The sequence below is a fragment of the Magnolia sinica genome, chromosome 2, assembly GCF_029962835.1.
Source record: "Magnolia sinica isolate HGM2019 chromosome 2, MsV1, whole genome shotgun sequence".
NCBI lineage: Eukaryota > Viridiplantae > Streptophyta > Magnoliopsida > Magnoliales > Magnoliaceae > Magnolia > Magnolia sinica.
The window spans coordinates 26,799,266-26,822,950 of NC_080574.1; the positions used below are offsets into that span (position 1 = coordinate 26,799,266).

Below are 23,685 nucleotides of genomic sequence, written 5' to 3' on the forward strand. Positions count from 1 at the left end.
TTTATGATTCCAATTATATTTGTTTTATTTTATTTTAAGCTTTACTTGGCTTTCATTTTATGTTTCTAAATTGGTGGGGGCTTTAAGAATCATTTAGAAAAAAAAAAGAAAAAAGACTTGTCTAGAAAAGGTAAATTATTTTATTTTGTTCTTTATAAGAGATTAAATGATATACCTTCTCTTCAACGTTAAATCATAGAGCTTTAAAAAAAAATAAAAATGATTTCTTACTTCTTAACTAGTCGAAACACCAAATCGATGTATGACTTATTTGGAATGTTTTTATGGATGATGACAATCATGTTAACTTATATGTATTGTGGAATGATGGTTAGAAATCAAAATATCTTTTTCGTCTGTCTATAGAATCAAATGCCACTTTTCCAATGTGATTTTACATTCAAGAAAGGTAACAAGAATATAAATTATTAAAGGATCCTTATATGTTTTTTAAGGAAAATTTCTTGAAAGATTAAAAAAAGAAAGAAGGAAAGATTAAAAAAAAGAAAGAAGGAAAGATAAGAATCCTTTAACACTATCATGACATGATATTACTAGGTGCAAATTGATCGCAAAAGGATGATTGCTAAGTTTTTTTTTAAAAAAATTTCTGATTTATTTATATTTTTCATAATTTTAAGAAAATCATAAAAAATCTTAATATTTACAATACGATTTCCAATTCGATACAATTCAACCCATATTTTGATTTGCAATACGATAACGATTTTAACAACATTGGTCCTAACTATGATCTATAGCTTAATTTGACTTTATGACCATTTATCCCTACGCTCTCAAAGTGGTTGGCATTTAACAAGTTCTTCTCCACCTTTCATTGATCTTGCCATCCTTAACCAACCACCCTCTGATCATTGCTGTTAACACATTTAACATGATATGTCCCTACACCTCCTCTCCCTCGTTTCTGCAAGTTTGAGGACATCTTTCTCACCTTCTCATCCCCAACCTATTGTATAGATTTTTCTCAAAAAATCAATTGCATAGATCATCACATGCCTTAAATTTAGCCTTGCTACTTTCTTAGTGTTCTCTTTTCAGAAATTTTATATTCTTCTACATTTTACTCATTTCTAGTCCTTTGTCAGGCTTTGCAATACAATCATTTCTAGCTAATGGTCCTTGGACCGCATCATTCCACCACCAACTTTCCTTATAAGAATGACTTTTCCCTCTAGTAAAAAATCCATGGTCAAAATCAGATGGTTACTACTATCCTCTTCTTCTTCTTCTTCTTCTTCTTTGTTATGCTCCATATGATTAAGCAATTTGGATAGTTTGGATTGCTATGCAACCATGACATGTTGACAGCTGAAGAGTCACCACCATCTTTAAAATGTTCGTGGACTATCATAGGAGTCTTACCCCTTCTCAAAATATCATCAACAACATCATCATCTAAGCCTTATCCCAACTAAATGGGGTTGGCCACATGAATCATTTTCCATCAATCCACTCTATCAAGGGCCATAACTTCAGTAAGACCACAGGTCATCAAGTCTTGTCACTACCTCCACCTGCATCCTGTTGGCCTTCCCCTTGCCCATTGTGCATGAAAAAAACCATCTAAGTCTATTTTCCCTCTTCTTATTACCTATTAGTGCTCCTCCTAAACTCCCTCGAATGCATTCATATCTAATTCCATCCTTGTCTTGTCACTCATCCATCTCAACACCCTAATTTCAGCTACACTCATCACATGAGCATGTTGTTTCTTAACTGTCCAGCATTCTATCCCAAAAAGCATGACTGGTCTTATAACCATCCTATAAAATATCCTTTCTTAAATATGAGAGCATGAAAATAACAAGGGGTCTCGCAGTCTTTTACTCACATAGAGGAGCCAAGACCACAAAGTGCAGAAGTGATTCACATCTGCTGTGTGACTTGCAGTTCCATAACTTTTCAAGATTAGAAAAGAATCTAACTGCAATTATAGGACTACTTCGCAATGACACTAGGAAATGTTACCAATTTTGCTACTGCCCCTTAAATGAATATTCGCAATTCATAATTAAGTTCACTCATCTATCCAAACACAGCCTTAATCATTGGTGAAGTATGTATACTTTCAAGCTGTAGGAAATAACTAACAAAAAAAAAAAAAAAAAAAGGGGAATCAAATTTTGATAAAAGAGTTCACATCTTTGTCAGAGTAACATCAATCCTACATTGCTGCACAGATGGAAAATGATGGTTCCTGGTTTTGAGATTTGAAATCTTTCAGGCTTTTGTAATCCTAGTTCTTTCAGGTTTCATCGCATGGGAGCACCAATAAAAAGACCACCACTATGATGGTGGTGGCAAACTAAACAGCTCAAAAACCCAGTTTCCTACCTGAACGTAAATAAAACAGAAGAATAGCAGGTGACCAAGATGATGAGACTCAGATGAGCAGAAAGTGATGGATTTATGATAGATGGGATCCAAAAATTTCTTGGTTTCAGCCCTAACCAACCATACCCATACAAGATAAACCCTAACCTAACAAGTGTGATTTACATGCATACAAGTGTTTGGATGTGTAACATGTGCAATCAACACAGCAAGAATATAGTTTCCAATAAATAATGCCACACCCAAATTATTGGGATCATTTCCTTCATCTTCAACACCCTGAAACTGTTTTTGGTTCTTCTTGTAGAACTGCAACCCATCCCCCGACGGATTGGGTAAGAGAGGAGGATTCATCGCATAAAAGTTTCCAAGAGCAGCTGAAATTGCTCGAAAACATTCTTTTTCATCCTCCCAGTCAACCTACAAATATGGCCAAATATCCATCAGGTTACCGATATTACAAAATAGGCATATCAGGTTACAGAGAATGCAAAATAGGCACATATGTTCCAATGTAACATTCAGTAGAAAAGATGAGCTTATGTGGTAACTAGCAAACATAGGCAGCCTGGCATCATTAGATGATTCTTTGGTGATCTTCAAGTATTCTCAGATGGTTTTGTAGAAAACATAAATAAATAAATAAAGGCAATGAAATAATTCTGGAAAGCCTTCTTAGAATTCAAACAAACACAGAAACTGGACTCAACTAAGGCATGCATGAGAATTCAAAGCGTTTCAATATCCTTCCTGTGTATCACCTGCCTGAGTAAATAGTAAGCCAAGAAACAGACTGAGCTTTTCAAAATAACAACTGCCAAAAGAGCTAACAGGTCTTAAATATCATCATCATCATCATCATCATCATCATCTAAGCCTTACCCCAATTAACTGGGGTCAGCTACATCCACTCCAACATTCCACTCTGTTGAGAGTCGTACCTTCAGTTAGACCATAGATCATCAAGTCCTTTCTTACTACCTCCATGACCATCCTTTTGAGTGTTCCCCGTGCCATTTTAGAGCCTTCAAGTTGTATCCACTCCTAACTAGCGCAGTTCTAACAGGGCTTAAATATGGAGATGAAATTCATGCAGTAAAAATCTTCTTCTAACAAGCCCAGTCGTCAAAAAAGGTAAACGATATGATTACCAAAGCATTTTTGCAAGAGGCAAGCAACAAACCCTTCAACAAAGGAAAAAAAGAAAGCAACAAAAGAGAGAGAGAGAGAGAGAGAGAGAGAGAGTGAAAAGAAAGAAAAAAAAAAAAAGAAACAAAGAAAGAAGAGGTCAAGCAACAAAAGGGGTTCCCCCACGTTGGAGAACCAACTGAAACTTACATCAACATGATAAATAAAAATCCCTTACAATAAGCAGCATACCTTCCGGAACTACAGCCTGCAACTTACCTCAAATCTGTCTGTTCCAGATTAAGTCCTAATAATTAAGATAAATGACAAAACACCTCGAATTGATTGTTCTCTAGATAACCATCCATAAAAAGCTAAAATTATTCACTTTATAACTAAAATATAGGCCCAAACCAAAACAACAAAATATCTTGCAGCTGTAGAAATTACTGACATAAATATTGAGGGTTCTTCAAAGTAAGGTATAGATCACAAATAACTGCACACTAAGTTATTTCTCCCAGAAGCCTCTGGATACCTGCATGGGTTGGACAACATTGGCACTCCTTTTTCCGGGCAAAATCCCGATCTATTTCATTTCCAACCCTTTCTCAGATTTAATCAGCCACTGGCCAGGTATGAGACTGACCATGTTGACTGTAATTTCAGCTTTGTGCAGTTGCTTGAACTCTCCTTCACACCATCTAGACCCATGTTTGTTTTATCCAGTTTGTTTTTTACCTCAATATTTGCTTCTTCTTCTTCTTCTTCTCCACCGTTTTTTTTTTTTTTTTTTTTGGTAAAGGCAACAAAGAGAAAATTTTCTTAAAAGAAGGAAGATGGGCAGAAGCTACAAACCACAAACATTGCAAATACATCCCTGAAAAGGCAAAGAGCAATCTTTCAACCCATCTATACAAGAAGCCTATTCTGCTATGTTTAACAAGGCCCTACTAAAGACCTGCTCCCTTGAGCTACTCTCATTTTGGAAGCACGTCTATTCCTTTCTCCCCGTATAGCCCAAAGACCAGCCAACGGGCCTAGCCTCCAAAAATCAAGGCCCTACTAAAGACCTCCCTTGAGCTACTCTCATTTTGGAAGCATCTTCGATTCCTTTCTTCCCATATAGCCCAAAGACCATCCAACAGGCCTAGCCTCCAAAAATCCCTAATTTGCTTCCGCATGCCCACTCTATGCAATGCCATGAGTAGCTCACCGACTGAACTTGGCATAACCCAAACCATATTGAAGCTCTTGAGGATACCACTCCACACCCTGTGCGTTAATTGACAGTGGATAAAGAGGTGACTGACCGACTCAACATTAGACACACATGATGCATACATTGGGAATCACCATTGAGCATTTCTGAAGATTATCAACAATTAGGACTTTTTCACTGCCAACTAACCACCCGAAGGCCACCACTTTCAGGGGAGCTCCATAAGACTTCAATATTTGCTTTTAAGGCCCAAAAGATAAGTTTGTCTTATCTTTAACCACATATGGCTCATTTGACCAGCCACTCAATTGGACTTGTAAATATTATCTACTCATCTTCTCCCATAGTTAGAATTTTTTTGGCTACAAGAGCCCAACTTTCCTTGAGATGAACCTTTCTAACACTAGGTAACATGATGATTTCTTCTTCTCTTCTACCAGTCTTCTAATGGCTAAAATCCACGTCATCAACGCAGCTTGAGGGGTAGCTTGTGCTTTTGCTCAATAAAACAACACTACTTTAGCTCAAGTGCTACCATGATTGCCTAATTTAAAAAGAGGAGAAAAAAAAGCGTGTGAAATCACAAAGCAACATTCAGCACACCAATAAAGCAGAGACAAGAATAAGAAAATCCAGAAAGAGCAAGTCACTTTTGTTTTTGATGAAGAAGAGTAAGACACTCATTCAACTAAATAAGCTTTTGTGAATGGTGAAGATTGAAAATGCAGAAGAGCAAGAAACTTTTGTTTTTAATGGATACGAGTAAGACAATCATTCAACTAAATACCTTTTTATACTGATAATGAAGGTTGGAACATACTTATAGAGTTACAGGTGTCTAAAGGACAAAACTTAAGAGTAGATAGATAAAGAACTAAGTTTTTTATATTTTGGAAAACATGTGCACCAGTGTCAGGAGTCCAATACACAATGTATTCATGCACCTTGGTATAAATGACTGTACAGATATAGGACTGAGAGAGAGAGAGCAATAACCAAAACAATATTAACACTTACATCATTACCCAAACTTAACACGAATTCTGGAACATGGTCCATGTCAGGTGTGTACTGGTCGAGTATGACAGGAAGCTTAGACAAATTCCCTTGTTGATCTATATGAATGCAAAAGTATTCCTGTAGCATTTCAGCTTTTTGCGAGAGAAGTTCAGTGTTCATCTGATGATAAAAAGAAAGAGTAAAGAGTGTCAGCAAAGAATTGCAAACATACTACTGAAATGCTTGCCAAAATACATGCCTATAAGAGAGTTGATTTATTATATGGAACTACACATTACAATGTATAAAAAAAAAATTCCTAGCCCACTCGACAAAACTGTAACCTTCATGATGAATACAGGATAACATCCTGGTCCCACAAAATGAGGAATACAATTATATAAATGAACTGAAATAGAAATAGGAATTAGAAATTTCCTAGTGCTCGACATTACTAGGGAAGTCAATTGCTCTGAACAAATGGTACCAACAAAAAAATATCATTCTTGATTGAAAATCATGAGAGAAACATATCACTATGTGAAAGCAATACCACAAAAAAGACGAGCCAGAATTTTCTAATTAAAATGTCTTTGAAGTTAGAACGCTCACTGATTTGCTGAAACCCAAAGGAAAAATATGAGAAGATAAAACTGTCATTTTTATAACTTGTTATTATTGTGAGGTGAGGGACATACATTTAGCATGTATAAGAGCTAATGTTCTAATGCTTTACAACTGGACAGAAACCTAACCAGAAAAATCATACTGGTAAAGAATGGAACTAGTGATGTCATAAAAGCTCACAACAACAAATGCAGCAGATCTTATTAGTCCACCCACGATAATTTGAAATGTGGCATGTTGTAGTCACAACAAGATTTCTTCCATGCGACAGGCTTTTGAATCATTTGGTGTAATCATAGGATGTATTGCTGAAAGCCTGAAACAATGCAGTACTTGAGAAGCTTGAGATATAACTTTGAGTAGCTAGATATTACCTCATCTGAGAGTTACTGAAATGCCACTTCATTGGGAAATCAGAACAAAAATAAATTATATGGTAGTACTTACTTTAAATGGCCATGCCATCTCATCGAGCAGCAAGAAACAATCCCCTATTGCTCCTTTTGCCATGAAAGTGGAGTATATCAGATGCAGCACAGTTGCAAAACCTGGACTCTAACAACCACACTGGTCCACATGAAAGGGGTGTGGGTGTATTTCTTTGAAGTTCACAGAACTTCATGGGTGATGCAGGGGTCTATTGAAATTTGAAGGCCTTCTTCTAGACATTGAACAAACTCGTTGATTTTAATCAACTTATGCAATTGACTATTTCATAAAGCCTGTGGCAGGGTTGCGTTAGGTTGGCGGCCAGCGTAAACATTTGCCTCAACTTTTATCATGAATCCTGACATTGGAGTAACAGGATTCGTGTAGCTGGCCCCAATTAGTTGGGATAAGGCTTGGATGATGATGATGATGATGATGATGATGATGATCTAGACATTTAACAAATTCAAACTGTTAAAACAGACCTATTGTTAGTGAGCTACATGGGATGGACCCAAAAACCCACTGCTATATCAATCTCTCCTGGTTAGGAAGAACTCATTCAGATCTCCGCACACATCGATCAGGAAGGTCTGCTTTTATATCATATCAACAGAAGTTGTTGAGTGGGCCCAACCAACAATCAGCACAGATCTCGATGGATCCTAGATCCTCATGCATTGTTGCATTCTCTGTGGAATGATTGATGTGTCCATGTTTACTTTGAAATAAGCCATCAATCTACCCATTGATCCATCCGTTTTCCACCAGTCAATCTCCACAGTTCCATCCATCAGTGTATGTAGATTAACCGGTAGACGCACCCATAGAATTGTTCATCGATCCATCCGCAAATTCATCAATCAATGAATTCATTGGTCAATCCGTCAGTGTACTTATCAGATGATCAAACTGTCAATCTATTCACTGATTTATCTCACCTGCGTTAGTGCATTTATTGTCATCGATTGTGATGTCTTCTTCAGAAACATTTTCTACTGGATCTTTAAACTGTTCTTTCTTTAGATTGTTCAATAGTGGGTGTATATACATTGACTCATCGCCATGGCACGATATCCATCACAGCCTTTGTTTCTAAATTTGGGATCTCTGGGCACAACCAGGCAATCAATGTGGGATTGGAACTGTTTGGAGTAGATTTGTAATTTCCACCATCTCTATCATCATCATCACCACTACATCTCTTTGGCCCTCCATGAACCTCAACTTATGAAATTTTCTGCCATGAGGATACATCTCTGTCTGGAGTGGAATGGTGGAACAGGATTCATCTAATTAAAATGGATAAGGCTTAGTTGATGATGGTGATGGTGATGAGTATATTCCGTCATAGGCCAATGCCAAGGAATTTGACAGGGGGTATATACATAGGCTGATGTAGGAAGAAACAGGCAAATGGCCAGATGTTGATTTAAGTACTATGGGTTGGTGGTGATAAACAGATGTGAGGTAGTGGGGAAGAAAGAAGTATAGGACTATTCTGACGGATGTAGATTTCTGGTTAGTGAATATATGAATTTGCACGAAGAACAAAACAAGAGAGACCGATCAAACAGATCAAAGAAGGAAAGAAAAAAAGATTTGCAGGAACTATGTAGCAGCAAATAAAATGAAAGATCAGCAACAAACACACCAAACAGCATCTGCATTTAACAGATAAACAGCAACGGAAGACAAGCTACAACAAATGTCAGAACTCAGGACTATTGTAGACAAAAAAATAAAAAAATAAAGAAAAAGTACGGACTTGACATATAACGCTTAGTGTTCTGGACATCCAGTTCTGCAGCTTTGCTGCATGCCTGCATCAATATCTCCTTTAAGAAGCTATCTCGGGAATCTCTTCTCAAGGTTGAATGAGGTTATGCACTTGGCCTAACCAGTGAAGATGTTATATGACAACCACTTACAAATCATGAATCGATGCTCGAGGAAGATCACGCCAAGTTTTATGCTTTCTATGACAAGGTACTTTGTTAGGCATTGTAGAGAAGGAAGAGGCTATAAAACTAGAAGAGGTCATGTTTTCACATCAAACAGAAAGAAGAAGATACCCATTCTCCAAATTTAGGATCAATTCAGACAGTATGCTTTATGAGACTTTGCAGAGGACAGCTATTGACAGGGAGATCAGGCAGAAATTTCTAGGGATTTTTCCATGTCTGCCACAGGACAGGTCGCGGCGAAGCCACTAGAGGTTCTTAGACTGCATAATATGTGCTCAGTGTCTATCTCGTCCAGGAGTTTTTCCTGAACTGGTGATGCCAAACTTCACCATTAATGACTCTTATATGGCATGCCAGCATTAGGACACTTCTTTCATCCATACTCATGGTCCCACTCCTTCCATTCTAAATCCAACCAGCAAATCAACTCACATATGCACTATAAAGTAGTCAAGACCACAAACAAAAGAGGTACGCGTGAACCAGAAATACTTCCTCCTCCAGGCAAGTCCAACAATAAACCCAAAAATCAAATCTAGAAATGTACAAGCAGACCTCTACCACTCGCTGAAAGAAAACCGCTGATCATGAATCATCTATGCCTAGAACTTCTCCGTCACAAAGCATCAAGCATACTGCTAGAAGCAAACCTATTACACATTTATTTCTGCATGCACACTATTAGTATTCTATAAAGCCTTTATTCTTTAAGTTAGGTTTAATACAGTGAAACCTAGATTTAGAGAATCAGCCAAAACTGATGCAATATCACCTCAATGTGAACCAATTTCGGTGAGGGGCAATGTGGTACATGGCACACCCCTCAGTTCGCCAAATGCCCCCTCTAAATTGATTTGAATAGGATCCGACTTGGTGCAAATTGTCCAAGTCAGGACAAGTCAATCTGATACAGATGCATGCAACTCGTTCTCCAAAATATAAGAGGCATGATTTTTACGATGCCTGTGTAGGCCCATTCTGATGTGTATCCACAATTCCTTCCATCCATTGGGTAATGATGCCTGTGTGGGCCCATTCTGATGTGTATCCACAATTCCTTCCATCCATTGGGTGCATGTCCTGGTACAAACTCTGAGCCAAAAGATCAGGTCAAATCGGAACTCAGATGGACCACAAAGCAGGGGGACACCAGTGGAAAACGCCTACCATAGAAACATATGTTATCATGTTTGGGGCTCACTGTAGTGTTTATATCCCATCCAACCTGTAGGATTAAGTAACTCCCAAAAAATCAGGCTGATTGAGAACTCTGGTAGGCCATGCACTTGAATTTGCTGGTTTTGGGAATATGATTTTTACACTGCTTCCTACAGTGTGGCCACCACAGTTTTGGATCATCCTTAATTTGGCATTTAATTTCTTCATGGTGAGCCACAAATGATGCATGGTTTGGATGCCAGACACGTTATGATGGACCCACAAACAACTCATCAATATGGTAAGGTTACACTTCATGTCCTGTGGCTGCTGAGTACGGAATCACAATTTTTGAGCGGTAAGCTAGACATTCTCGATTACTGACTGCTAAGTTCTTGTTAGTTTAGTACCATTTGAGAATGGTGGTGACTCATCCCCCTCACGTGTGGCATTTATGTATAGTTGTATCATCTGAATTGTGGGTCCCATTATGGATGGAGAATATCTCTTAGAATTACACTAATCAAGCAACCATAACTATCCAACAAATTGCTATCAAATCAATGGTCAAAATAAAATAGTATGTGGTCCGAAGTCAAAGGGAAAAATCAAATGGTTGCTATTGTCTTCTTAGTGCAATTTTTGGTTGTGCTCCATTCATGGTTGAGTTAGAGATTTGGATGGTCCAGATTGTAGTATAACTATGCCATGTTTGTAGTTAAAAGAGTCCCTGGTGGTGGAGGTACCCTTGGGAAGGCTAGATGGAGGCTGGCTTTACTCGCTTTGTTGTGGGCTACAACAGCCGCTGCTTCTAACACCTTAAGGGTTCTGAGCTTGGGGTTTGTAATAAGGTTCTTTCACTTGTTGAGGAGTGGTGATGTAGGACCGATGCATGAACTCAAATATTGGTGAGATCAATTAGCAAAATTAACTTTTAAAAAAAAAAAAAAAAACACCCACAAAACTTGCTATCATCATTACAAATATCAAAATCCCAAGAGAAGATCATGCATAATTCTAGCATAGGTTATCAAACATCATCCTACGAGACCATTGAATAAAGGAAACTATGATCTAATGGATGTACGGAAATCCAAATAGCATAGGGTAAAGCCTATTTCAAAGGAGATTATCTAATACTAGCTAAGGTGAAATTAGGGTTTAGGGAAATTGGAGAAAACTTGGAATTAGGGTTAACGGGGTAAACTGGGTTGAGGGGTTAAAAGGGTTTAAGTACTAGGACAAGGGAATTAGCGTTTTGGATGGAGGGAATGTAAGGATTTGGGCTTAATGGAAGATTGTGAAGAATTAGGGTTTGATAATTTGGGGAAATAGGAATATTTGGGATTTCTAGGTTTAGGGTTAGGGTTTGGATGCATAATGTATGAAGATCGAGTGGATGTTGATGTTAGGATGAAGGAGAACGAAAATCGGAGAACGTGGAAGAATACCTTGATGGTTGATGAAGGGATGATAATGAAAGTGATAGATGGAGACCTCGCACCTCCGTTGACGAAGATTAGCTTCGCACCAATCTTCCTTCCAAATGACATGGAAGTCACCTTCAAATCACATGAAGATGGAAGAAGAAGAGGTGAGGAGCTTCTTCTCTTCTTTTTTTTTCTTTTAAAAAAAAAAAACCTGATAAAGAGAGGTCACATGCCAACCTCTCTTTTATAACTTCAATAAATTTCAAAAATTACAAATTCAACCGTGTCTTATGAAATTTGATGAAAATGACTCTAGTGTAAAGAAAAATCAACTAAATCACTCATAATGTGTCCAAACATAAAGTAATCATAAACTAAATCCTAAAAGATGATAGAATCAGTGTTTTAAATAGCGGTAGCGTGTTGCGTAGCGTTCAACCCTCCGTAGCGTGTAGCGAAATAGTGTAGCGTGTAGCGTAAGCTACACAATACTTCTATTTTTTAATTTTAAAATATTATATATATATATATGATAAATATTAAATAGTAAGAAGTTGATGGATAGGGTCTTCTGATTTTTAAGTTAATACATGTCTCGTGTACAATTTTTTAAGGGCCCGAATTAGGTGGGACTCGGATTGTGAAGTGTAGCACACAAGTGTCAAAATTTTTTGGGCCCCACCATGATAAATGTGTTATATCCACACTGTCCATCCATTTTGCCAAATAATTTTAGGGCATGAGCCCGAAAATGAGGCAAATCCAAAGCTCGGGTGGACCGCACCATAAGAAACAACAATAATTAAACATCCACCATTAAAAATTTATTGGGGGCTACAAAACTATTAGATCAAGCTGACATGTGTGTTTTCCCTTCATCCATGTCAGTGTGACCTAATTAACAGGTTAGATGGAAAATAAACATTACAGGGAACCGTGTAACAAAATAGTGCAAGTGCACTGTTCAACGTGCACCGCAGAACACAAAAAAATAATAATAATAATAATAAGTGCGTGGCTGTTAGTCTATTCCATTTTCGATGCCGGAAATGAAAAAGAAGAGGGGGAAACCGAAAGAAAAGAGAGAGAGAGAGAGAGAGAGAGAGAGAGAGAGAGAGAAGAAGAAGAAGAAGAATCCGCAGCTGCGACCGCAACCGCAGCAGTCCGAGAAGAAGAAGAAGAGGAAGAAGAAGAAGAGGAAGAAGGAGAAGAAGGAAGAGGAGAAGAAGGAAAAAAGAAAAAGAAAAAAAGGAAGAAGCGTACCTATTTTTGTCTCAAGATGAGATTGAATCGCTGAAAACTGTAAATATTGAAGCTCCACAGCGATCGGTTTGCCTCTGGAAGTAGTTTTTCCAACTCACGATTGAAAAGTGGGAAGGAGCAATGTCAGCAGTGTCGGTTTGCGCCTGGCAACTGACTTCTGACCACAACATTGAAGGGTGGGGAGAGAATCAGCGTCGGCAGCGTCAAATCTGCTCTGTGAGAAGATTTTGGGTCTCCAAATGTAAGGGTGGGGAGAGCAGCTGCGTCGGCTGCTGCGGTTTGGGGGTGGAAGCCCTTTAGAATTAGGTTTTTTAACTTAAGTTTGCTTGTGGTGTGAGTTCACCACTGTTTCCTGCACTGGAAAAAAATATATATATATATACAAAACAGGTAGCGTACGCTACCTGCGCTACACGCTACATACCCGTAGCGTACGCTACGACCCCTGTAGCGCACGTTACAGGGGAAAAATGCTATTTCTGATGCTACGTAGCGAAATCGCTACGCTACGTAGCGTACGCTACGAACGCTATTTGATACACTGGATAGAATCTAAAAATTGATGGAGATAATCCACGATCAATGGCCTGATCATGTGATCCATGCGATCCATCGGCCCGATCGCCACATCCCTTGAATCTGACGTTCCAACCCACTCCCTAAACAGCCCACGTGCATCTTTCCAGTGTGGGGTCTTCCAGATGCTCACGCATGCATATGGGGTCTTCAACTTGATCATGGGTACTCGCCTAGCCACAGAGAAATCGGTGCGGCCCGTCTCCTCATTTGATACGTACGCAAAGATGTATGTGAAATGATGTCCTCATCAACTCTCCTTGGCTGAGAAGAGTTCGCCTCCGGCGGACTAAAACTCCTGTAGCGCTCTAAGATGTCTGGATCTAAATGTTGTAGCTCGTCCTCTGTAATCCAACGCCTGTGCTTCCACTTGACGAGGAATTTCTGAAATCCCCCATGGCGAGTGGAAACTGCTTGTGCATCCAGTATGCCTTCAACTTGTTCACTTCGAGTAGGCAAGGAGGGTAAGGGTGGCAAAGGTTGGGATGATTGATTAGGTAGGGGCCATGGGTTTGGGGCTAGGTCATGGTATGTGGGAGGGCCTGAGAATAGATCAAAATGCGAAGTAGCAGGACTCTTGTATCATACTAGATCTTCCACATTAAAAGTAGAGCTACTTTCCATGGTAGGTGGAAGGTCTACTACATACGCATTATGACCCAGTTTCTACAGTATTTTGTAAGGTCCTGCACCATGCGCTTGCAACTTTTTAACGGCCCCATGTAGGAACCGTTTAGGCCTCATACGAACAATGACGTAATCTCTTTCTTGGAATTCATGAAACATGCAATGAGAATCAATAAATGCTTTGTATTTTTCATTACTTAAGTCGCTTCCTGATCTCACTATGCAACTCATGTATGTGACGTGCAAACTCATGTGCTGACTTAGATGGCCTATGGGACACATACATAGGTATGAGATCTACAGGTTTCCTACGTTTGTAGCCATGCACAACCTCAAATGGACTCATGCCTATGAACCTATTAATGGAATTATTATATGCTAACTCGGTTATGGGCAAAACAGTATCCCAAGTTCGGACGTGATCACTCACAAGGCATCTAAGCAAGTTTCCAAGACTCCTATTGACAACCTCAGTCTGACCGTCTATTTGAGGGAGATAAGCAGATGAATATTGAAGCCTTGTCCCCATCATGTGTCATAGTGTCTTCCAAAAATAGCTCATAAAGCATACATCACGATTAGACACTATGATCTTAGGTAGACCATGTGAACGCACTACCTCCCTAAAAAAAAGCTTAGACACATTGAAGGCATCTGACATTTTCGAGCACAGAATGAAATAGGCCATTTTGGAAAAGCGGTCCACAACCACAAATACGGAATCGTGTTTCTTGATAGTTTTCGATAAGCTCAACACCAAATCCACACTAATGTCCTACCACGGATCATGGGGTATTGATAAAGGCATATACAATCATGTATTTTGTTTTCTCTGCTTCGCCAATTGACAAGTCCTGCATTGCCCAACTATCTTGGCGACATTTCCCTTGAGACTTGGCCAATAAAATCTATCCTCCACTCCCCAAATGACCGACTACCCCTCCTACATAAAGTTCTCAAACTAAGAAATCACGAAGGGAGGTACGAGGAATGCAGGTATGTCCCCTTTAAATAGGAACTCATTGATGATGACAAACCCACGACTGTCGGTCAACTAACCATCTCATAATGACGCATACAAATCACCAAAGTCTGAGCATGTAGGATACTCTTCTCTCAGTCGATCGAACCCAGTCACTTCCACTCTCATACTTTGGAGTAGCGCTACACGACGACTAAGGGCATCAATAGGTTTGTTCTCGACCCTAGCCTTATGTTTAAGAACGAAAGAATATTCATGAAGAAATTGGACCCATTTAGCATGCCTAGAGTTTAGTTTCTTCTAGGAACTAATGTAACGTAAGGCCTTGTGGTTGGAGAACAAGACAAATTCTTACAGTAATAAACAATGCCACCAATGGCGCAAGGATTGGACAACCGCACAGAACTCTTTATCATAGGTGGAATACCATTGCTTTGCCTCATTCAACTTCTCACTAAAATAAGCAACGGGATGCTTTCCTGATTGAGCACTCCACCTATACCCAGTGTTCGAAATATCGGTATCGCACAATGTATCGCACCCTTGGGATACAAATACATATCGGTTATCGCACGGGATATATCGTTTGTATCGCATAGTTTATCGCACTTTTTGGGAAACATGGGGAAACATTAGGAAAATGGTTGAATTTTTTAATGAAACTTTGGGGATTGTTAAAAAGGCCCTTAATACACACTTTTAATTCATAAAGTTTCAAAAAAGAAGTGTACATAACAGATTTCCTTTGTATAGGGTCCTAAGCTATGCGTTGTCCGATTGAACTAAGACAACTATATTCAGTATCAACCCCGTCCATCCATTTTTCCATATCATTTCAAGACATTATCCAAAAAATAAAACAGATCCAATAATTAGGTAGACCATACCATAGGAAACAATGGTGATTGACCATTAATGGGCCACAAAAGTTTTGGATCAAGCTAATAGTAGTTTTTTCTCTTCATTCAAACCATAAATTTATCTGGTAAAATGGATGGACGGAGTGGATAAAATACATGAATTATACTGTGCCCATAAAGTTTACAAAGTATACTGCTCATTAGGGGATTCACTTCCCACCATACTAGGGTGGGGCGTTGATCGTATGCAAATTTCCTGCCATGTTCCTTTGCTCAAAACTTAGGTGGGGCCCACTGTGATGTTTATAAGAAATCCACCTCGTCCATTCATTTTTTGAGATCATTTTAGCACTTGAGAGCAAAAATGAACAGGATCCAAGACTACAGTGGGCCACACTAAAGGAAAAGGTGGGTAGGAAAATTCCTTACCGTTGAAACCTCCCTGGATCGACAGTGATGTTAACATGCCATCCATACCGTTCATAACATTATTCCTACATGGATGAATTGAAAATACAAATATTAGTCTGATTCAAAACTTATGTGCCCCCATGAATATTTCAAGTGTGGATGTTCAATCCTCACATTTTTGGCACACTTGAGTATTAGATCCTAGTCATTTTTTATTTAATGTCCTAAAATGATCTCACAAAACGGATGGATGGAGTGGATTCCTCACAAACATCAATGACAGGCCCCACTAGGGTTTCAAGCGCAGGAAGGCTTTGGCAGGAAATCCTAGTACTCTGCCGACACTCCTTGGCGCAAGTTGTACAAATATTTCAAAGTTACATGGCCCCACAATAATGTATTTATTATATCTACACCGTTCATGCATTTGGAGAGATCATTTTAGATCATGAACCCAAAAATGAGTCATATCCAAAGCTCAAGTGGACCACACCGCAAATAGTAGTGGGGGACTGATTCTCACCATTAATATATTCGAAGGGCCCACCATAATGTTTATTTTCCATCCAATCTGTTAATTAGGTCACACGGACCTGGATGAAGAGGAAAAATAAATATCATATTATCCAAAACTTCCGTGACCACCAAAAGGGTTTCAATCGTAGACGTTCAATCTACCACTGCTGTTTGCATTGTGGTCCAATTGATCTTTGGATCTGTCTTATTTTTCGGCTCAAGCCTTAAGAAGAGCTCGCCAAATGGACGAACGGTCTGGATATAACACATAGCTTATGATGGGACCCACAGAACTTGGTGACGTCAACACACAGCTAGGTGGTGTGCGCGGTACTAGACTTTGATTAAAAAAAAAAGGTGGGGTTGCGGATTGGCTACTGACGGGTTGAGTAGCTACTGAATTTACGTTACCAAGTTCCATGGGCCCCACCATGATGTATGTTTTGTATCCACACCGTCCATCCATTTGGAGAGAACATTTTATGCCATGAACCTAAGAATGACTAAGATTCAAAGCTCCAATGGACCCCACCACAGAAAGCGGTAGAGATAGTGACGCCCACCATTAAAAACTTCTGAGGGCCACAAAAGTTTTCGATTAAGCTGATATATATTTTTTCCCTTTTATAATATATTTTTTAACTTATTAACGGGTTGGATCTCAAATAAACATCACGGTGGACCTTAGGAAGGTTTCAACGGTGGATGTCACTTTCTCCACTGTTTTCTGTAGTGGGGTCCATTACAGATTTTTTTCCGCCTCGTTATTTGACTCATGTCCTAAAATGATATCTCCAAATGAATGGACCGTGTGGATATAACACATTCATCATAGTGGGACCCACGTAACTTGGTGACGTTACTTCAGTAGCTATCTCGCGACTCAACCTGTCAGTAGCTAATCCGCGTAAGAAAAAGAAAGGCACGAACGACCTTTACTTTTGAAGCAAAGAGGGTTCCGGAAGCCGGAACCCTAAAATTTCTCCCAAATCGGCGAAGATGTCTCGGGATTTCTCTCCAAAATCGGAGATTTTATTTGTGGAAACCTAGGAATGATGCTTCAATTCGAATGGCCCGCCAAATGGAAGCTTCCGATCATGGCGATCTCTTCTACAGGTACCGAAATCCACCCTCTAATTTTTTTCCCAATTTTTTCGGATGATGATGTCCGATATCGTCAAAATATCGTGCGATATCGACGATATATCGGCCGATATCTAGATTTTGGGTTTTTTGGTATCTTCCGGGGGTTATCGCGAGTGTATCGTCTCGCAGGGGTGCGATAACGATAATATCGGCCGATAGTATCGATATTTCGAACACTGCCTATACCTACCCCAGCCGCATCACACGCAACCTCAAATACTTTGGAAAAGTCTAGAAGGCGCATGACAAGGGCGTCACTCATCTTGCCCTTAATCTCTTTAAATACTTTAAAGGCAGTTGTAATCCATACAAACTCCCCTTCTTGATGCAATCCGTGATGGGAGTCATGATGGAGCTAAATCCTCTAATGAACCGCCTATAAAAAGTTAAGCCATGAAAGTTTCACGTCTTATGAATATTACACGGTTCAAGCCATTCAACTATGGCCCTGACTTTCTCGAGGTCCGCTCTCATGCCCTCAGATGATACGATGAACCCTACGAAGATAACACTCTTTGACATGAATGTGCACTTCTTAAGGTTGGCATACAACTTTTCAGTTCTGAGGACACTGCAAACTTGCCGTAGATGGTAGAGATGTTGTTCCTTTGATGTGCTATAGATAAGAATGTCATCAAATACACCACGAGGAACTTACCCATAAAGGGTCTCAACACCAAGGTATTCCATATTGGTAACGGTGGCCGTAATGGTCACCACCATAACCGATATGGGTGTTGGCCATAACGGCCGATACGGGGGCGTAACGACCATTACGAGCCCCGTAATGGTTGAAAATTTTCTTTTGCCTGAAAAATTCTGAAAAAAATATTTAGAAAATCAAGAATAATGTAAATATTTCAAATATATAGTCATTTTTTTATTTTGAACATGTTTATAGTAGTGTAACAGTCCACTCTTTGGTGAGAGTGTTGTATCGGGCTATCTAGTGAATTGTTTAATATGATTATGTTTCTAATATTTACACATCACAATCAAGCATTAGAACTAGAAATCAGAAAAAAGGCATAAATATTGCTTTTTCAAAAATTTTTTAAAAAGGCCATCGGAGATTCTATTCGCTCAAATCACTTCAATCCACAATTTTAATCTTAAAAGCTATAGTAAGAGTGGTCAATTTGTAAAATGATATGGGAGAGTTTTTGGAATGAGAAAAGTGGAAAAAATAAAAAAAATAAAAAAAATAAAAAAAGAAGAAGAAGAAGAAGAAGAAGAAGAAGAAAAGAAAAGAAAAGAGGAGAAAAATGAATTTAAATAGGAAAAAAAAGTGATCGTTTTTCGACCATTACGGGAGTAACGGTTGTTATGCCCTATAACAGCCTTTACGACCACCGTAACGGCTGATACGGTCTCAAAAAACTAATTGCTCATTTTCACCCCCATATCGCGTAACAGTCATGGCCATTACCTATACGTATAGGCCTTTACGGGTGTATCGTAACGAATACGGAACACCTTGCTTAACACCTGGGTCATTACTCTCATAAATGTGCTTAGGGCGCTAGTCAAGCCAAGGGGCATAACTAGCTACTCATATAGTCCATCATTTGTCTTGAAGGTTGTCTTCCACTCGTCTCCTGGGCATATACGTATTTGGTGATACCCGCTCTTGAGGTCAATCTTCGAAAAGATTGTGGCACCCGCCATCATGTCTAACATATCATCAAAACGCAGTATGGGAAACGGTACTTGACCGTGATTTTATTAATGGCTCTATTGTCCACACACATGCGCCATGTGCCATCTTTCTTAGGCATGAGAAGTGATGGCACGACATACGAACTCAAACTCTCTTGAATGAAACCCTTCATGAGGCACTCATCTACTTGCATCTTCAACTCTGCATGCTCCGTAGGGTTTATTCGATAATGAGGAAGGTTTTGTAGAGTCAACCCAGGGACAAGATCAATGGCATGTTGAATGTCCCTCATGGGTGGAAGCTCATCTGGTAAGTCCTCTAGAAATACATCGTGAAATCCATCCAGAATCGGATTCACCTAATTCCTTCTTGGGCGGGTTGGTGGGGTTGTGCCCCTCGTATCTTCTTTAGCTTTAGGTTTTTCTTCCTTTTTCTTTTCTTCTATCTATATAGGTCTAGCTTTTGTTTTCTTTTGTTTCAGTTTCCTGTTGTTCTTTTGGCTTTTGCATTTGATAAATTGCATCATCTTTTTAAAAAACTGTTTGCGGTTGAAGATTCACCACCAAATTTAAACTGTGGAAAATTAAAACAGGAGTCCAGTGCATAAATCCTTCTGAAATTCAAAAAACTTGAAAATTTAGCCCCCATTTTTTTTTATCAAATGGTACAACTCATTTTAAGGCATTGATAGAGTGATCCATATAGTTGATCTGATTTTTCCCATTGTGAATAGGACTGTTTCCAAAAAATACATATGCAATTAGCATATCTCAATTCAATTTAATTAGATGGTTTGTATTTCTCTTCTTTATCATCTATCTATGACCATATTTCTCTTCTTTACCATCTATCTATGACCACAAATTTAAAAGGTTACAGTAGCCCAAATGGATGAAATTTTTGGGGGAATAGTCGATCCATGGTGGACTACGACAGAATGATGTTCTAGATCACCTAACCATGGCCCCTACTTGTCCGAATTGAAAATCATGCACATATCAGCCCATGTTGGCCAATATGGACAATGTGTACCAGTTTCAGTGGTGACTGATATGGCACAAAGACTGGTTGTCAGTCCTTGAGTGAAATACACTGCAGTACATCAATAAACATACTAAAAGAATGTCCAAGAGAATAACAGATACACCCTATACAATGTAGCTGAACAAAATTATAGCAAATTCAGCCACCAATTCATTTTGAACACTGCGCTTCTTTTACCGGCAACAGACAACTGCCATCTTGACACAAAATAAATAAATAAAACAAATAACAGCGGGAAAGAAGGTGGGAAAGGCAGATGGAATCTATGTCAGTGCAAATCTAGTAACTATAAAGGAGAAGTAAGTTACTTCTGCAATCTTTTCATTCAGATCATCATTCTCATGACACTCTGATTCCAAATCTTCTGCTTTCAGTCCCATCATGATCAACTCCAGTAAGGGGGCTGGATCACTAAGTTGTATAGCATTGAAATGGGCAAATCGACGTAGCACTTGCTGATACATTAGTTCTTTGCTGCAAAGACGTACACAACAGAAAGCACTTTAAGTGTTCCAATGATTTAGTTAAACAGCCAGCCCCACTAGAATTAGTAAACAATACATTGCAGATAGAAGCAAGGGGAAAAAAGAATGGTGGAGATGTGGAACATTTTGTGGAAGTTGAATGCATTGGTCATATTAGAATCAGATGAGCTTTATGATCATTGTGGTCAGACTGGCATCTGTCCTGTTATTAAATTATCATGACCTTGTCTTGGGATATCACTTGGCAGAACTATTCTCACCATTGACGTAGAGAGACCATAAATGTGTAAACACGATAATTTTGCAACTGACATAAAATCTATTTTACCGTCTAATTAAAAGTTGGAAGTTCCTTCAAGTAAAGATCACCCCTACCATTGCTGCAGAAGTCTTTCATCCTTATACAAGTAAAGATTGCCACTAGCATTGCTGCCAAAGTCTATTATCATTGTACAAAGAAGTGATCCACAAGTATCTTAACTTCAAAAACAGAGGTGAATTCCAACAGGAAGTATTTGTGCCTTCAATATAGGCAAAAATAGCTGCAAGGTTATTATCAGTTACCATCATGTGTCATATTACATCCATAAAATAACCTTCAAGAGAACCAGCTGCATGTTTTACTACCCAGTTTCCAAATTGATGTTATAAACCACCACAGAATAGGTGCCAAACATAAAGACAAAACGAGCACTTAGCTTTTACCTCAAGTTGACTATATTGACCAGGTATAAATGGGTATTGTGTTGAAGCAAGGCAAAAACATCGTCTGCCATTCCAATATATGTACAGTGTTTCACAATTTCCAGCATACCTACAACGATACATGCCGGTAAATCAGCATGGTAGTACCAAATCAGAACTGATATGATTACTCACTTCTTTTTGTAACATATGCTCCCGAACTCACCAGAATGAGTATTACGATCAATATCATTAAGGAGGTCCTGAACACTAGTTAGATCTGCAGTCTCTTTTGGGTTCCTTCGTTGTCTCACAGCAGACCTGCAAATGAAGTACAAAGAAGCCATACAGCAATTAAACTAGACAGTAATAAAAACACCCTCAAAGTGTGTGGAATGTATCATATCAAGAGTGGAGAAATCCCAGGATAATGTTTATATAGCACTATTCACTGCACCTTGACCTTCATTAATATTCATATAAGAATACCAATCTGAGTAGCACACTTTTGCCTGAGAATCATAGTGCTCCCAAAGTTGCACTAAGACATGCATAGATCATCATTGTAGCCAAGTCCTTAGCTCAAAAGAGAAACCAGTAACTCCTACTCAGCACTCCCGAGTCAATTTATGCTGCATCACATTTATAAAGATGCACCATGCTCATCACATTTATAAATTGTGCCTTCCCCCCTCCCTCCTTACCCACCAATTGACGTGTAGTGTTCTAGATCCATGGAAAGGTGAGCATGTCCAGGACCATCACCTGCCATGAAAATCCTCCCTCCCTCCCTTCTCTCTCATTCATCAAGTGGCATGAAAATCAGGTAGATCCACATATTGAGTGGGCTCTGGGTGGGTTCCATTTGTCAAACTATCACGATTAAATTAGTGGGCACCATTTGTCAAACTATCATGCTTAAATTAGCCCTCCCTCCCTCCCCTTTTTATCTCCTTGGCATCACCAGGGGTCCCACTAGTATACATACAATGAATAATTTATATGCGCAAGTGCCAAATCTGCAAATCTTGATTATTTTAGTTCATCCTAGCAGCTATTAGTATGATCTAATATTCTATATGAAAATACAAAATAGATATGAACTTTCCAAAAAGTTTTTTTTTAAAAATAAAATTGCCAACTTCTCGGTCAAGGAATTTTTTCAGATAAAAAACTAAAAAGCTATTTAGAAGTCCATTAAAAATGAAGGAAAAAAAAAAAGAAAGAAAAAAGACCAGGACCTACCGCACAGCAGCCAAGTCAGCACTCTTTCCAAGTGGTCCTGAAGGCTTTTCTGGCAAGTATGCATGCAGTCTTCCAAAAGGATCCTGTGAATCCGTTCTAACCATTTTATTAACTGGGACTTTCTGAGATTTTGTTCCTACAGAATGCAGATGAGAACCACATATGAAAAAAGGATTTGCAAAAATAATGAAAAGATAGAATTAGATTAGAACTATTATCTTCCACAGTGGTATAAAGCTTTAAGGCTGTCATCAGGAAGCCAGATCCATGTATATTCTGAGTATACAGACCAGTGTCTCAGATCCTATTAAACGTCAGGTTGGGTCAGGAAGCTCTCTACCACTCGCTAATACATAGCTTATGGCTTTAAGCATGCATAGATAAGGTCACACTATATAATAACCTTGGTATTAAAAGGTGATCAGTAAAATTTGTAAATATGGAAGGGGACCCAATTTGGACCTGATTCCTCACCGAAATCAAAGATTGAATGGGATTTAGGGCTCAGGCCAAGTATCCATCAGATATACAAGTCCATTTGGATTTGGATTTCGCATCTATCTCATGTATGTACCATTATCCAAACTGAACCGTATTTGTCTGATTCCTGTATCCAGGTTCAGATACAGGTACACTGGTATCTTATATCTTATCCAAACCAACCTTTTGACAGCCCTACTAAAGTTCCAACTTCCAATATAGAAAAATGAAAAATACTTTACATACCAGGTGGTGAGGGATTGAGTTGGGTGTCCTTGCTTCCACTAAGAAGACCAGGAGTAGAGGGATATACATTCTGCCTTGCAAATGAGACAAAACACCAGTCTAAATAAGGTGCACAAGAAGATCTAGTAGACGGCAAGAACCA

General features: G+C 38.9%; 1 protein-coding gene across 2 annotated transcripts in view; it reads right to left on the reverse strand.

The window, feature by feature from the left end:
- Nucleotides 1-23,685, reverse strand: part of LOC131236769 (DNA mismatch repair protein MLH1) — a 40,868-nt gene that overhangs the window by 7,696 nt on the left and 9,487 nt on the right. The window contains exons 8-14 of one of the 2 annotated variants that reach the window (XM_058234194.1): nt 23,544-23,613; nt 22,818-22,953; nt 21,799-21,893; nt 21,594-21,702; nt 20,712-20,877; nt 5,726-5,887; nt 2,601-2,778 (exon numbers count right to left, since the gene is read on the reverse strand). In XM_058234194.1, the coding sequence (XP_058090177.1) occupies nt 2,601-2,778; nt 5,726-5,887; nt 20,712-20,877; nt 21,594-21,702; nt 21,799-21,893; nt 22,818-22,953; nt 23,544-23,613 (916 nt within the window). The remainder of the gene's footprint in view (nt 1-2,600; nt 2,779-5,725; nt 5,888-20,711; nt 20,878-21,593; nt 21,703-21,798; nt 21,894-22,817; nt 22,954-23,543; nt 23,614-23,685) is intronic. The other variant, XR_009166872.1, reaches the window with a different exon arrangement.